Consider the following 18,083-nt stretch of genomic DNA (forward strand, 5'->3'; position numbering starts at 1 on the left):
CAAAGTACAGTAAATCAAGAGTTGCCACACTTGTCTTTGAAACTCAACTAGTAACTAGATGTTAATTATTAGACATTTATGGTACCATGTGATAATGGCAAATAGAAACTAAAATGGAGAAACTTTTTTTTTGTTTTTTAATATAGGATGTGAAAGCTATAGTAACCCACTCAATTCACAGTGCAATTCATTCGATTGGAGGGATTCAGGTTCTTTTTCCTCTCTTTGCCCAGTTAGACAATCGACAGCTAAATGACAGTCAAGTGGAAACAACTGTCTGGTAAGCTTCTTTCAAGTATTTAACATAAACTATGCTAGCAACCTTTTTTCTTTTTCTTGTGGTAATTTGATTAAAATAAATGCTGTGACTTATGTGCTCTCTCCTTTCTGTTCCTGGTGTGAAAACATTATCTTTTTAAATGGCATGTACCACGGTACTGTAAGATATAATATCCTACTGAAGAATGCTTTTAAACTAAAGGAAATTCCATAGGAAAATGAAATCAATGTTGTGCACTAAACACTGAGTTCAATCCTCCACAGATGCACTTACAAAATATGTATATTTTGTTAATGCAGTAGATCTTGCTTAATTAAGGTTAATTAAGGCCTATTATCCCAAATTAACAAAGGACACCACATCAACAGTAATACTGCTGTGCAGGAAGTTTCAGGGCTCTGATGAGTCAATCAGTTGGCGAAGACTGCATATGCTGCATCAGGATAGAGTTGGGGCCCCTGGTCTATTAGCCGCAGGCATAGCTGTGAGTTATGGAGAATGGTGGCTGTGGCTCAGGGCATATCATTGATGTTGAACAGCTTGAGTCAGACAGCCGAGAACTGGAAAAGTGTTCTTTGAGAATTGCCTCTGCCTGTCCCCATGTGTAAGATATGTACAACGGGGCTGCTGGTCTTCAAGAATCTTCTAGAAAACAATGTCTTGCTCCCCTTCATGGATGGATGTAGAGGGTAGTCAACAGGTGGGCCGCGGGCCAAATCCAGACTGCCAGATGCTTTTGAACAGACCAAAAATCTTCATATACTTATTATTGTTGGGTTGTTTTTTATTGTTTTTCTGGAGTTTGGACCTTGGCTATACCTTGACCAGGAACTTTTGATCTTGACAAAAAGTAATTGACTACTCCTGGTTTAAAGTCTATACAAGGGCTGTGCAACTCAAACCTCTTTCCAGGGATAGGCATAGGGGCCTTTTTCCCCTGCCCAGAACATTAGCCAGATTTTTTTAATCAACTCTATTGTGTATTTTATCATAATTAATAGCGGTGAATAATTTCTAATCATTTTAGATAGTTCTTTACTTGGAAAATATGAAAGCCCTTTGTCTTTTTAACATTTACTTTTAAACTCGAATTTTTACAAAACTGATTAAGAATTTTTAAGTTCTTAACCATCCCCTTATAGGACCTACTTAATATAGCAATATCGTCGGCAAAAGCCAATGAAGTTATCTTTCTACCCTGAACTATAAAACCCTCACCTTCATCTTCCAACCTATTTAAGAGAGGATCCATGGCAATGTTAAATAAAATAGGGGAGAGTGGGTCACCTTGCTTACCTCCACTCTTAATTAAAATGGGTTCTGTCTTTTCCTCACCAACACTAACTTCAGTGTAACAATCTGTATACAAATCCTTAACAATATCAATAAAACTCTCTGATATTCCAAATCTTTTTAACCCCTTTAAAATGTGACCATGGCCAACCGAATCAAATGCCTTAGCAAGATCAATAAAAACAACAGCTATTTCGTCTTTTTCTCTTGGCCCCTTTAATTAACTTTTCTAAAGTTGATATATTTTCCTCACAGCCAGGGGCTGTGATAAAACCTTTTTGTCTGGGGCATAATTTAACAGCACTTGACAATCTTTTAGCTAAAATTTTTGTATACAACCTAATCCAAATCGAACCAATAGTCAGTGGCCTCCAAGATGATGTTTTCATCAACTCTTCTGGATCCTTGACTTTAGGAATTAAGATCGTTCGATTGCCTTTAAAACACTCTGGAATCTGTCTATTTAAAAACCAAATATTAAAAATCCTTGCTAAAATCCTACTATCTAAATTAAAAAGATCCCATAAATCCTTAACCTTTATTCCATCTGGTCCCGGAGCACTACTACTATTAATCTCTCTTAAGGCTTCTCTAACTTCATCAACTGATAAAGGCATATTTAAAATTTCATTATCTACCACTTCTTTTACTTTTGGCCATCATCTGGTATTCCCATGTCCTTCTTTACCCAAAATTTCTTTATAATAAGTTTCAATCTCCTTAACTGCTATATTACACGTTGCTTTATCTGGTTCTCCCATAATAATCCTAGCCAACCTTTTCTTATCTTTTCCAAATAGGGTTTGATAGAATCTAAATTTAGCTTTTCTCCCAGCATATCTTCTATTTCTATTCTATTTATCAGGAGGCTTACCCCCTTTTCTTCCTGGTTTCCCATTATCATTCTGTATATTATCTTTATTATTTTCCAAATTCTCTACATCCTCATGAGAAGAGTTCATCAACAATTTACATAATTCCTCAAATAATCCCCAATCTTCTGCTACAGTGGCAGAAGCATTTAATTGATGTTCAGTAAAATCTAATTTCTCTAAAATACGAGCCCCATTACACCCAACTCCTGTTAAAATCCTATCAATTAAAATTTTATCCTTGAAGGGTTTAATTTTCTCACGTGGAGGTATATCTTCTAAAATACCTCCCATCCCACCCTCTCCCCCTAAAACCATAGAATCTTCATCCTTCTTAACCTTTTTCTTGGCCAGTTCCCTTCTCTTGTCTGATATTTGCTTATTTGTTTTTGTTTTTAATTCACTTTCTATACACTTATTAATATTTCTAGTCCCCGCATATTTAATTTCAAGCTGAACCAATAATTCAATTTCATCTTCAGTCCATATCCGAGAGCGACTTGTTTTCCCAACCACTCTAGCTTCCTTTCTTTCCTCATTTCTCACCGCGGGATGCCTATGTCTGATGTGTTGACTCAGCCCCGAGCGAGTGTAAAAGGCAGACCCGCAGACCGTGCAGGCATACTTCTTCTCTAAGTTGTCCACCTCCCTGGGCCTGCACTTGGGTTAGTGGCAAGCTATGTTATGGAACTGCGAATGCTTGCCACATTTTTTGCACACGACTCTTATTGAAGTACTTTAATGTACATTATTTATGTGCTTTGCCCATTTACCGAAACTAGATAAAATTTGTGAACATACAGGACAGTTAAAACAATCTACAGGGTATTCTAAATAAAATATTCCCTCTTTAAATAAACTACTCACTTATTGCTAACATAGATTTAATTATGTGCTTTGCACATGATGAATGTTACTTGGTAATCTGTAAATGCAGAAGTGAAAAAATGCTTGGTTTAAATTAACTGAAGGGAACGTGCATTTATTTTTTACCTAAATGGCATAGAAATAAACCATTCTAGTTTTATGAAGCTTTGTATGTGACAAACCTATTTTATATTCAATTTATTAAACTTATTTTAAATAGAGTAAAATAACAAATTGCCCTGATTCTTCTGTTTTGAAGCACGTAAGTGATATTCTAATGTGTGTTTTAGAAAGCTCAGTAGTCTGTCTAGATAACCCTCTTTTACTCTGTGGTCTCCCTAGTGAAAACAGTCACTAAATTCAATTTAAAATGCACATAGCCATTTATGGAGTTAGTAGAACTTTAACTAGAAAAAAGTTTGCTTTGCTTGAATCAGGCAATAAATTCCTTTTCAAAAGATATTGATGTTCTTATGGAATCAGATTATTACTTAGGTCCCAGATGCTGCTTAGAAATTATCACACGAAGCACTATGCAGACATACACTGTACCAAGATATAGTCTTTGTTCAGAAGAACAAATGATAAAAAAAGACATAAACAGATGACAGATTGGGAAAAGAGATGTAACAAAAATGATTGAACTAATGATTGATGCATGCTATAAATCCATTGATTATCTTTTTAGTTGACCCTTTTTTAAAAATGAGATAAAGGTGGGGTGAGGATTACGGTGAGGATAGGGGAGTTAAAATAAAGAAGGAAGTAGGAAAATGAAAGGAAAGAGAGAAAGGACATTGAGGGAAATGGAAAAATCAGAGGGGGAAAGGAGCGATAGAGGGAAGGATGTGGAGCCATAGAGATTAGGGAGACTAATGCTTGCTGTGTGGTAGGTTAATGATGGAGAGGAGAGAGGGTCCCTTACCTATATAAGTTTTTTTTTAACTTTCCCTATTTTCTATTTTTTTTAAAGTTTAGCTTCTTGGCATTTTACTTTTTACCCAGTTGCTATTTTTCAAAATTTTATAACTGACTTTCCATAATTCAATTTTTTTACCTTTGCCTATTTTTGGTTTTAAAATAAATGTAATCATTACCTTGTCTATCCTATGTAAATGTATAAGGGTATATTATTACAATGTATTTAGCAAAATAGCACTCCAATTCCTTCAAACAAAATAGTTAAATCCTACCTTCATAAAAGAGAATAAGGCCATCCTGAAGAACCTAACCTGTATTCTCTCTCTGCAGAAAATAAATCCAAATGACTTTTGATGTCACCAGACCATTTGGTTTGTGAAGGCTGGTCACTTGTTGTTGTCACCTTCTCCCCCCCCCCCCCGCGGGGAGGCAAATTGGGGGACTCTTTCATAAGTGAACCCTTAGAGTAGATAGGATGTCTCTTGCCTTGTGAGTTGCTGGGAGGCTTCAAGGAGACTTGATGCTCCAAAATAAATGTTGTAGGGCTTCCAACCCTTTTTCTCTTTTATTTTCTCATAGAATCAATCTGTTTAATAAATTCAAATCCTTTTATAATCCATTCTTTCTAGATTAAAAGGGCTCTATAAAGATTTATGGGCCCAACAAGGTTCCTACATTAAATTTTATTCTCTTTGACATGCTGATACCTTAATTTCCCACAAAATGATAGATTTAGTATAAATAAAATTTTAAATTACTGTGCTGGGCAAGCCTACTTTAGCAACCCAGTGGCCTGCTGATATTAATCATGGATTTGTTACTGGCCAATGACTCTGTCTTATCTGTTCCATTCTTGTGAGCCGGCCAAGTAATGAAATATCCAACAATCTTGCTGTCTAAACGCTATAGAGATTCTTGCACTTATCCACTCGTAGAAGAAAGCAGCAGAATACATGATCTGCAGTGTACACTAAACTGTTGTTGTTCTAATTTTAGACCATCATTCCGTGTCCCTTTCAGAAGGAGGAACACACAATTTGGATGCTAACAATGTCTTCTTTTCCTCTTGCTTTTCAAATACAGAAGTTATAATAGAAAATGCTACAGTTTCAGTCAGAGAGATTTATCTACCAGCAAGCGAGGTATTCTACCTGCATCTGTTCTGGTGCAGCTATGTATTCTTTTCATAATATATATTGGGGTTATAATATCAGAGGATTAGCAGTGTTCACCAATGGTCCTGTATTTGTGTCACTATTGGGATTAATTCAGGACTACTTAGCATTGATACTGAATTTGACAATGTATGAAATGTAATCTTCTGTTCTATCTCCATTCCTGTACAAATCATAGATGTTGAGTACTAATTCAGATGATTTTGCTGCTTTTGGGAATACTGATTCAGTACATCTGGAGAAAAATCCTGAAAGAAGTAGGCGGATTTAAATTGTTTGGTAGACTAGATTAGGGGTAAAGCATTTAGGGGCAAATTAAGATTTGGACCCTATCTTTCAAACACTTATTCTAGAAATGGCAATCCGGGATTTCAGACTACATATTTTAGATGAAGGAAACCAAGAAGAATGATACCTTTATCATATATGTAGGAAGTAATTACAATGACTAGAGCTGGTGAAATTTTCTTAATATTGATTTTTTGACAAAGCAGGGATGAATTTGTTGCAAAAAAAAATCACCTTTTCCAAGCATGTCTAGTAATGACATTCTTCTGTATCTTTAGCTCAGTCACTCCAGATTGAAAGGATGTTGTCTGCCTCTTGAGAGAGAAGTGTGAATGAAAAAAAATGACAACCTTGCATCCATGTTTCTGTTCTTTCTTCATCTCCTCCTCTAAATACTCTCCAGAGTCTGCCCTGCCTTTGTCCGTCAAATATCTTGCAGTATCAGTGATTTTTCTAGCCTTTTTGTTTTTCTCTCTCTTCCTGTTTTCAATTTGCAGTTATAGCTTTTCTGTTATTGGAAAGCTGAGTTTAGGAAGATGGGAAGAACAAAACGGAGAAGTGTGAAGATAGGAAATGTCGTCATTTGTGTCTCAAACTTTTACTTAGCGGGTCTTTCTTTTAATCTGCTACTTTACAGCAACATTGTTAAAAGCATACCTGTTCTGATCTGGGTTTGGGAAATTTTTTCTATCACGAATATGTCCCATTCATTGATGTGGTCATGGAAATAATGAGACACACACACCTTAGTATGATTAAATATGGAGGCTGGAACTTTATTTAAAACTATTATCTACCTGGGGTAACCACCCCAAACTACCTGACGAGATTGTTCCATTGCAGTTCTCCACTGGCCTCAATGGCCCCAGGTACTACAAACCTGTGGGTGGATATGAAGGCTGTGCTCCCTCTACACCTTCAAGCCTACCAAAGGATGCTGACTGGAAGTCAGAATCAGGTCCCATCCCACTTCTAACGCTGGAAATAGGAGAGATGAAAGGAAGGGAGTCAGATGCTACATGGGAACACTATATGGGGATCAACATAGCCCCTGGAATTGAAGGAGATCCAGCAACCAGATTATGGGTGAGAAGGGTGGGACTGAAATAGGGAGCCCTAAATGACTACTTGCTGGGCAGTAGACAGTAGCAACTTCCCTCCTACTCCACCTCCTGCAGTCAGGAGCTAATAACTTTGGCCCCATTACCACTCTGATAGTCAATGGCAGCAGTGGTGGGAGGTCAGGCTTTGATGGCTGTATCCAGTATGTGATACTTTTCTTCCTAGCCTGCAGCACGAGGAGAGTGGAGGAAGAGGGGAAGGGAAAGTGGAAGAAGTGTTTCCCTCCTCATTCCTTCCTTCACACATATTGAAAGCAAGTGGAAAGGGGACAGGGAACTTAAGGAAGCAGAGGAAACACATGGAGAATAATGTAGTTGCTCTTGATTGAGGGATCATCTGCACTCTCACACAGCCCAGAATGTTTCAACTGCTTCACCACTGAGTAATGATAGGAAGCATTGAGGCCCCTTCCTATTTAATGACTAAAGTGTTTTAGAAGGCATGATTAAATCTAAACATATCTGTTTAGTTAGTTGAACAAAAAGAGATGCTTCCAGATATGCACAGCAGGATGATTTCAGCTTTAGAGACCTAATAAAATTATTTTTTTGTATTCTGTAAGTAGGTAACTTTCCCAACCTGCACTACAAACACAATCAACACAGTATGTAAGGTCCAGAGGTGACCTTTTCCTGTTGTTTGATCTTATTAACAAAGAAAAGAACAATAAGGTAACAAAGATCTGCTCATACCTTCTTCCTCTGGCATGATTACTACTAAAGTGAAACCAATGAAGTGGTGAATCACCTTCTTAACCCTTTCCAACAGTTTTAACTCTTGCTCTCGTCTATCAGTTTATTACCTTCTTACAATTATCCTGAAATCACAGACCTTCATCAATATTGTATTTGTCAATGGATTGGAAAAATCAACTACAAGTAGTCTAGTAAATTTTTCTCAAAACTGAACACCGCTTTTAGATGTAGGACTATATATATTTTCCCCCTTATATTTATTTTCTCTCTTTATAGTATGACAAGTAAATATTAGTGAACATATTAACAGCCTTTGATACAATTGATCAGTTATTGCTTTTTTCTCCTCCTTTGGAACTGTGAAATGTGGATGGTATCCATTTATAATGAATGCTCTCCAAAGAGAACCAGATGTAGAATGCTGCAGTTTTCCATCCTTTCACATCTCCTGCTCAATTTACATCATATTGTTAGTGGAGACTGTGAGACCTTTATAATAGCACTTCATTTTCTGTTTCCATCAAACCTAGCTTCTATAATCTTACATCCAACTGCCTAAATAATGTACAGTCTAAGAGGACAGTTGGCTAACTTTAAATTTATGGAGGAAATGCTGATGGACAGGGGAAAGAATAAAAGAACTTAGACAGATCATGAGTCTTTCCTCAAAGGGATATCTTCTATTTTGTCTCAATGGCTCGCCCTCTCAAGATGTTATGGAATCATTTATTTTCCCAGAGTCTCAGAAAGCAACAGTGGCCAAAGTTCCTTTTACCATCTTTGGTTGATTTTTAGACATAGACTTCTCCCTCAGAAATACAGACCTTGCCATGTTTATCCATTGCTTCATTATCTCCACAATGTATTTTTATTATAAACTGCCCCCATACTTTTTCTCTCCAGATTTCTATTGGCGCATTTGTTTGATATGGATAAATGATATGCCTGTTGGTGATCTGTCCTGCAAGGGCATAGTGAAATTTCAGCCCATTTTAGGAGCAAGTTCTCCAATTAATCAAATGTTTTGGCTCCATAAAGCAATAATTAATTGCTTGCAAAGGGGAAACGGTATTCAGTTTAGAGTTTGCTAAAGAAAGCTGCCTATCATTCATTGGTTCATTCAGTATAGATCACATAACTGGGATCTTCAACTGTTGCAAATGAATTGTCTTTAATACTTGAAAATATTTCAGGGTCTGAATAGGCAACTTGAAGGAACTATACAAAAAGCTACTTTGATTGCATTATGTGTGTCAAGCAAAAGTTGTTGGGTTTTTTTTGTTTTTTTAGGAATGAGGATTATCACATTCTGGAATTATGAAGCCCATTATCCAAAATCTGTTGTTTGATGACTGTAAACTGTCAAATTATCAGTATTCTGTTTAACGGGTGGCATTAAGTAGCTTTTTTATAAAAGATTTCAACACAAGATTAATACTTAATAGGGATTCATATTAAATCAGTGCTTCTAAATGAAGGAAATCAGTTTATACAAAAGCTAGCTAATAAATGTACTGACTATATAATGTATACGCCAAAACAAATTTTGTTGTGCCTAAATTATACAGGAAAAATAACCAACAAGTATAAAGGGTGTCTTTGTCTCCTTATTGAGCCAAAAAGTTATTCCCATAGCGTGCACATTTTCTGATAAATATCTCCACTTTTGTAGTTAAAAGCTTTCTTACCCTTTTAAGAGTACACTCATTAGAACAGTTGCAAAAAAGGTTTGTAGTAGATTATTCATGTAACCAATTCCAGGTATTAATCATGATAAAGAACACATAATCCTCCAGAGACTATTACTATCTCCATTACTTGCTAATTCTAAAAGAAGTGGTATAGCATCATCCATTGAAAAGTGTAGCAATTTCCTGCTGTGGACTGAAAAACTGTTGGAAACATATTCTGATGTCCTGAGATCACCACATTTTTCAGCAGAAATCACAGTATCTGTTTTCTTTTGTATTAGTTGACGTGTACTTGCCATTGTGTACATCGTATATTTTAGCTGTTGTGCAGACAACCTGATGTGTTCTGGATGGGACATGGTATAGAGGAGATGTAGGAATGGGCTGAAGTATCCTTTATATTTGCCTTTGTATCTAGGGGAGGTGGAAATAGGCAAGAATGGAGAGAAATTTTGTATGGCAGTGCACAGAATTTTGCAAGTTTAATGTGAGCCCTGCAGCAATCCGATGCATTTTAGTTGCTGGTAAGTTTGTTAAATTCTGTTTGAAAAATGTTCATCTTGGAAGATGGCCTTCTAAACAATATTACTTCCATTATGTCAACAGTAACCGCTCTTGAAGCTTCTTTTGGCTCTGTGCTTTTTCTATAAAATAAATTTTATATTTAAATTCCTTAAAATTTTCAGTTTAGCTTATTTGCTAACATTTTGAATGGGCGACTTAATAAAATGAAGTTAGTTTGACTAGCTCTAGAAATATCCATTTTTAAAAACTAGGGTCCTGATCCTCTGACAAGATGATCCTCACCTTCTAGAACAAGACCCTTAGAATACACTGTCAGAGAGAGTATGATTACTTATTTATTGTAGCATTACCTATATGCTTGATTGGGAAGTCGGTCTAAATAGATGTTAAAGGGGAACTTTTATGAGGATTGAATGAGGAAACTTTCAGATTTGCGTAACTGTTAGAATTCAGTGGTTCTTAACCTTTCCAAACTACTGTACCCCTGAAGCCTGAGTCCCACCCCCACGGGGCTGAGGCATGTAACTTAGTTTCATGGCGCCCCTGTGGCTCCAGGCAATTGCCTTTCTTGCCACCCCCAATACCAGCTCTGCACTTGCGACCCCTCTAAAACCCCAGGTTAAGAAACACTGTGTTAGATCCTTCTTGGTAGGCCGGTAAAACTTTCTATAGTATGAAACATATATGTTAGATAACGTATGGTGGATAAAAGAGGAGAGGCTTGTCTGTCCTCTTTTCTTTAATATTTTGTACAGTATCTGATATTTAATGTAGTTTGTCCCTTTCCCAAGTCAGTGACTGAAATATGTATATGCAAAACTTCCAGAACAAACTCGGGCGAAGCATGTAATTTGTTTTCTGTCCTTTCCTTTCCTTTTCTCATTTCATTTCTATGCTGTATGTGCAATGGCAGTTTAAAAACAAATATTTGTGAAGTGACTTTACAGATCTTTCTTCTACTCTTTGAGATGTTAGACACTCCTTTAATAGCTTTGTGTTCTGTTTAGTAATATACATAAACCATTTTTAATTAGTTATGTTTAACTGTAGCGCTAAATGTAGTCAATTCTGTTGTCTTATACTGTAATTGCCCCAAACTGCTTGATGGTTATATCATTAGATGAATGAGAGATGGTTCTATTTAACCTCTAATTACTCTGATACTTGTAATTTGAGGTTTTCAGCGGTCCATTAACGTGTTTTATCTGAAAGTTTTGATTATATATGGTACTAATGGGTTTTCCCCATAAAAGACCATGTTTCTTTATTGTGGTGGTGGTGATATATATTTGTATTACAGTATGCCCAGAGGCCTCCTATGAGACTGGGGCCACTTTGTTCTGAAGACAGTATGAATATGTAGTAAGAGTAATTCCTTTATCAGTGATCTTGCCATCAAAATAGATGAGACAGAAAAATGGTTAGAGGTGCAGAGAAGTTAAGTAACTTGTCCAGGGTCACACAGCAGGGCACTGGCTGAACTGGGAAAAACCCAGGTTCAATTCACTCCATATTAAATACTCCAATTATTATAATTTCCAATAATAATTTCTGATTTTTATGTCCATCCCATTCATGATTATAATTCTAGGGCCTAATCTCTCAATGAGTTCTGCTCTTCCTGAACTTTATACATGGTGAGCAGTCCTATTGAAGCCAAGGGGACTATTCATAGTTCATAGTGTTAAATAGGAGTGTAAAATCTATGCAGGATTGGCATTTTAGGTTGTGAATTGTTGAAACAACTATATTTCTAAATATAGGTCAACCTGAAATGTTGTATATGTAAATTTTGTAGAAACACAGTTTGCCACTCCTGAGCTGCTAGAGAGTGAAGTTGTTCATTATAGATATACTAAATAAAATGCTTTTCTATCAGGATAAAAAAAAATAAACTGATGAATTTAACCTGATTTGAAATGAATGACAATTTGACACACTAATTTGATTAAAAGCTTTTGAGTACTGTAATTGGATATTGTCTGTATTCTTTACTGCTGACAATTTGTGGAGACTTCTGTATGTGATTTTTATATTGATTATTGTGACCATACAATAATGAAGCAAGACAAGGCACTATGATATGTTTTTAGCATGCATTCTGACTACACTATGTACTTTCACATGCCAGAGCTGCTCACCAGGAATAATGCTTCCTGTTTCCCTTTTCATTCTGGTAATATTTTGGTGCTGCCATGGATTAACTGGTCTCAAAATGTATTTAAAAATAAAGTGTTTGAGGGACAGTAGGATCTTTTCCTGGTTAGATTCTTTAAGTAAAATTTAAATTTATAAACTGTAGGTTGGATATTTTCTTTAATTCATTCTTCCACAGTTGCCAGTACACACACAACTTTTCAGGGAGAATTCTTATAACGAACCAAATATATGGGACAAATATATATTTGCTTGTAAATTTGGGTGAATTTTGGTTACTTTCCTTTTAGAAAGGTAATAGTTATTTTTAAGGCCTCTGCCTTTAATTCACTACAATTCATTTGCAACCCTCCATCAGCTCCCTGGTTTATATGAAAAATCATCCATTGAAAAATTTTTGCTTCTTCTCTTTTTAATCTTCATCATGAGTTCCCGTTTTTCCCCACCTGTGTACTCCTGAGGAACAGCTGAATACATTGCTTTTCCTTCCTCTGACTCCACCTCATTAATGAATTTCTTTTCCTTGCTACATTGATCTGACCCAGCTTTGTTAATGGATTTTTCTTCCTCTTGATTGATTTTCTCTCACACCTGTCTGTTTACCACCCCGGGGTCTCATAATATATTTTCGCCCTTTTCTTTTTTTTTTGACAAGTCTGTCTTCTATATACTCTCCTACTTTTTCTTCTGGTCCTTCAGTTGTCTTTTGTGACCACTTTTTTTTTTTGTCTCTCCATCCTAACTAAGCACTTCACCCTCAGAGAGGGACTGAGCACTCGGGCTTAGAGTCTGGTTTCCTTGATTCTCCTGGGCTGGTCTCTTTACACTTTCCCCAACAGGTGATCTTCAGCCCATACTATGATGCAGTTTGGACCATGTTGTGCGGCAAGATATTGATTTCTGGACTCTGCCCTCATTTTTCCATTGTGCTCCTCCTTGGATAGAGTTGTCTGCATGAATGCATATCAGCTTTAGTAGTAACCATAGAGACTAGAGTGATGGTGCAGAGTGGCCACCAGTTTGGTCTTAAAATTTACAGGATTCCTCTTGACTTTAAAGTTTAAAAGATATGATGACACCACCCTTTGCCTGCCCCAATATAGCAGTGTCAGCTGGATCTCACTCAGCAGTTCCTGCCTCATCCAAGTGCCCAAGACTTTGATTGCAAGTTCTGGAAGTGGATGTTTGAAACCTGGAGCAGTCTTAGCCAAACTAGGAGAGTTGATATAGATGATCACCACTCCTGGTTTGCATATGGTTGCAAAAGTATTGTAATATGTGAATAATTGACAAAAAAGCAATTCAGCATAAATGTGAAATTTCTAGTCTCATACTTAAAAATAAATAGTTTACTTTAATCCTGTTTCTGCTCACTTAATAGATGATGAATAGAAAAAACACAACAGATTGCTTTTAGAACATTTTTAATCTGATTAATGCTTGTACTTTACATGCAGTGCCACCCTTTTGGCTTTCCTGGTTGAACTTCTAAAGAGTTCAGTAGCCATGCAAGAACAAATGCTGGGTGGAAAAGGCTTTTTAGTCATTGGCTACCTCCTTGAAAAGGTAAGTGGTGTTAATATTGTTAGTATTAATACTATCATTTTGAAAACATATCTGAATATTTTCAATCATTTATTTTTGTACTACTAGCCTTATTATTCCTCTGCATTAGTGAGTATCTAGGAAGTTCTGTAATTTGAATATTTTATATGCTATTTACAGGATGCTTTCCTTCTTTTCCTGCCTGGTAGTACCCATCATATACTAATGTTCAGAGATCCTTTTTTTCTTTCGTCAAATTTATTGGTAACTTCATTTGAAGCTCAAACCAGTCTTAGCTCTCAATTCCTGTGTAGAAATGGAAAGCCAAGTTTAAACAATTCAGTGGGCATTTTTTAAAAGTTCCTCCAGTTTTTATTTATTTATTTCTAATTTCATTTTATTTATTTATTTATTTATTTATACATATTATCCACATCAAAAAGAGTAACTATATCTTATTCTAGGCTCTCCTGAAAATTCCTTAAATATATAGTTTTGAATAGAAAAATGCTGTAATGTCCCTTCAACCATTAATTAACATAACAGCAATGATAAAGAATGGGCTAGCATGAAGAACAGATTTACAGTCTCCTTCCACAGACTTCCCGTTCCTTCATATTTAGGAAAAACAAACAGGTCTTGCAACATGTCCTGAAGCTCACTAAGTTTGGGTTATTTATGACTAGATGAGAAGTGAATCACAAACCTGAGGAATTCTTATGACATGTGCCCCAGAAAAGAAAGGACAGCCTTTATCAATAATAGACCAACCAGGAAGAATATAACATCCAAACCCAGGCTGCTGGGAGAAATGATCCCAACTTCTCCAAGCAGAGATGTAGCATTTGTCCCCTGCAGAACTTATCTTGTTCCCATGGTACCAGATACTTCAGGCCAAATCCTTGCAATTTTGCCCATAAAGTAACTTTCCTCGTAATGGAAGGTATTTGTATCAGCAGCCGCATGGAGAAGGTTTTGAATAACCAAGCTGTCCACCACTTGAAACAAATTCACTGATTGAAACTTCATAGATGCTATTGTGGAGCAAAATAAATGTTCATTTCCTTACACTGCCAAGGCAAAAGACTTTAAAAATGCTTTGAGCGAGACTTACAACCACTAGCATTCTAGTCACCCTACTGCAGTTACTGTAAACTAAAGTGACCTATGATGTGTGAAAGAGGAAACATGGGGCACTTCATTGATGGTTGGGGACAAAATGTGTTATAAAATTGTACCAAATCATAAATGTAACAGTATTTTCACGTAAAGCCTCCTGAAAATTTTACTGGTTCCATTGGTTTCTGAGTATGGACCATCAAAAACAGTTTACCACAACAGAAGTGAGCTCCAACCTGAAATTCAAAGAAGACAAAGACTGATATGAGGATACCAATTTCCACCTTCCTTTCCATTCTGAGCACCAGATCAAGTTTGACCAGCTGCATGAGTTGAGCTGACAAACATCTAGGATAATGCTATCATTGCCAGGATGGCCACATACACAGTTTATTTTATATAGGATAACTTTTTTTTTTTTAAAGGTCTACAAGTCCTCATGTATCAGGGCATATGCAAATCATTAAGTGATGAGTTTTATGAAGAAATTCTGTTAAGAGCAGTTTATTCATAATTCAGTTGCTTTCCTTGTCGGATGGCATCTGTACTGTGAAAGGTTGTACAAGGTTAGGAAAAAAACGGGGAAGCCACTGGAAGGAAGATAAAACTCAGTTTTTCTAGTCCCTTTGTAAATTATTTTTTATATTAATTATGATGCTCTAGACCTACAAGTATGCATTTTACATGATACTTCCAAACACACAAGACACAGGGTGAAAGAAAAGTGTCAATCCCCCAGAGAGCTTCTCTTCTTCCTACTTAGGACTGCAAGATCCACCATCAAGATTCTTCACCATTTTTCTCTTTATTGGTCAATGATATGAAAAGATCCTCTGACTAATTATTCCTATCAGAAAACTAATATTAGGTCACAAATTCCAAATGAAAATACTAGCCATCATAAAAAACCCAACTGGTCTTTGATTTAATCTTCATTATTTAGAGATTATATTTACTTAGAATTTTATCTATTAAAAAGGAATACAGGGATTAAAAATAATTGTTTTAATTCTAAAAGGCTGTACCATAATTCTTATCACAAGTACCATAGCTTCTTTGTATTTTCTTGTTGTAATTTAACATTAATTCTAATAATAATTAAAATCTAATTTTGAACATAATTTAAGTATTTCTTCATGAAAAAATTGCCTTTTTATGAATTTCAAAGTTTAAACTTTGCAGTGTAAAATACTTTGCAAATTGCCAAAGTAAATAAAAACAATTGCACACAATTCAGAAAGCTTAGCGTTACAGTTCTGTCAAATCAACGGAGATGTAATATCTATGGATAATGTTTATATCATTTTCTACTTATATATATTTATATTTCAGAATGCCTAGCTTTTGGATTCTTCTGTACATTCATGTTCCTTTTATAACACATTCCAATGAGAGAAAGGGACTGGGGAGAAGTAAAGACCAATATTCCTGAGCAATGTTAGGGATTTTCTAGTGCTGCCCTTCTCCATAGTGTAGATTAGTAAAAGAGTTCAGGGTTAGGTCTAGCTAACCCCAATCTAACCAGAACCATTTCCTTATTTTACATGTAGATTAACACTTTTTATATCAATTTAGCTGGTTGAGAGCCATACTCCTGCATGGTTTCAACCAGATAAATTTAGGTACGATCTATTAGTGTGCTGTCACAATTTGGGTGCAATCCAGGCCAGTGAGAAGTTGTCACTGCCTGCCTTGTAACCCTGGTTGCCTTAATTAAATGCTCTGTAGCTGTGGATCATAGCCCAGACATCAACAGCCTGCAGACAAGCAAGCTGCACTTCTTTGAGTGTCTGTGTGCTGTGCAGCCCTAGGTCATCACTCTGACCCCAGCAGTCTGCCTACAAAACAAGGGCCCAACTCTGGTATGCACCAGCCTTGGTTACTGCTAGCCAAGTGACTCCAGTGCCTCTCCTGGATCACTCAGAGAATTAATAAGGGTTGTAAGAGACTAAAACACAGCAGCTTGTTGCTTCAGCTGGAGTTCACAGTCATTTCAATTCAAACACAGCACTGGGTTTGCTTACATGAAAAGAAAACAAGTTCATTAACAAAAGAGTGGTTTTAAGTGAGTTCAGGTACAAGGGATAAAGACAAAATGGTTACAAGCAAATACAAGTAAAATATGCTTTCTAGTGATTGTGTTGTAGCTCAACAAGCTACAGCCTTGGTTCAAGGCAGATTTCTCACCAATCTTTTTCTTTCTAGCCATGGCTGACTTTCTCTGTCAAGACCTTCCACAGAAGTACAAGGTGCTGGTGTCCTTTGTCTTCCTAGATGAAATATCTTAGCCTAAGTAGGTTTCTCACCTACATTTAGTTTGCAGAGAGGTCAGCTTCCTTGGCTGAAGGACCTGTCTTTCTCAGCATGCAAGAGCTCTGCCCCCTTGTGTTTGTTCAGTGATGGATGCTGAGAGAGCTGCTTTTTTTCTCCTTATATCTTCCCAAACTCACTGTTTGGTCCCCAGACTCAGGATGACCTCATGCTGTTCTTCCCTTTCTGTGGACTTCCCATCCCCCTGCTGATTTGTATGTACATAGGGGCTTCCATTGCTTTGATTCCACAATGCTACCTTCCCTCCTGTCTGGGGGAGAACCTATTTCTCCCTATGTTTGATCACAGACTTTAAAATATAAAGTATCCACATTTCCTAATCTAGTGTTAATACATACATGTCACAATAATATTAATCACCAGGGTATCATTAGTTTTCAGACTTGATGCACTTCTATAATACAGTAAGATTTTATATAATCAGTTGAGTCAACTACTTATCATTTGATATTCAGACTCCCTTCTCTGTAAGGTCTAGTAAACCCTTGAAATGTATTCCCAGATGAAGTTCCTTTGCCTCTTCTGAGAAGAGAGAATCTGTGGCCTGGTGAAGACTTCATGCTGGTTCCTCCACTGCTGGTGATAGTTGAATCATTACCTCCTCCTCTTATTAGCTTTGATGACTTTGTTTATCTTTTCTGTAAATACGCCACCTTTGTCTCTGTCTGACAAGTAGGCTAGTCAGACAAAAAGATATCCATGCCTTTGTCGAAGGCAGCCTGTGCTTATGCATTACTTGCCAAGCACGTTTTTAGAACATCATTCTAGCACATATCCATAACGCTTTCTACACACCTCATACAAGAATATTAATGATCAGTAAGTTATTAGTTTTCCAGTGATATACATTGCACTTTTTCGGTATATCTCACGACAACAATATGTTAGGTGTAGTGAGCATGTCAGACTTGACCAGAGCTGCTGACACAGAGTAGTGAACCACCAGTGGGCAGACCTCTGTCACACCTGCATCTAGCTACCCTCAACCTTATTTCCTAACTTAATCGAAGGTTTAGGTGTATTTGGGGATTCTTTAATAATTTGGTGTGTGGGTATTTTTTGTTTTGAACACCTTACCATGAAAGCCCTCGTGAACATTTCAATAGGGAAATGGTACAATTATCATCCCATTTTTAACCTTTCTCTACCTTTGTCTAATATGAATTTTGTAAGTATATTTTCACTTTGTGGTTCTATTTATA

At 36.5% G+C, this 18,083-nt stretch overlaps 1 protein-coding gene across 9 annotated transcripts in view; it reads left to right on the forward strand.

Moving 5' to 3' along the window:
- The window catches only part of NBEA (neurobeachin), a 748,678-nt gene that overhangs the window by 191,749 nt on the left and 538,846 nt on the right, over positions 1 to 18,083 (forward strand). For all 9 annotated transcript variants that reach the window (XM_067562991.1, XM_067562985.1, XM_067562986.1 and 6 more), the window contains exons 10-11: positions 147 to 280; positions 13,344 to 13,452. In XM_067562991.1, coding sequence (XP_067419092.1) covers positions 147 to 280; positions 13,344 to 13,452 — 243 coding nt within the window. The remainder of the gene's footprint in view (positions 1 to 146; positions 281 to 13,343; positions 13,453 to 18,083) is intronic.

This window comes from Emydura macquarii, unplaced genomic scaffold, assembly GCF_026122565.2.
Source record: "Emydura macquarii macquarii isolate MOO-44397 ecotype Brisbane River unplaced genomic scaffold, CSIRO-AGI_Emac_v2 contig_2473, whole genome shotgun sequence".
Classification (NCBI taxonomy): domain Eukaryota; kingdom Metazoa; phylum Chordata; order Testudines; family Chelidae; genus Emydura; species Emydura macquarii.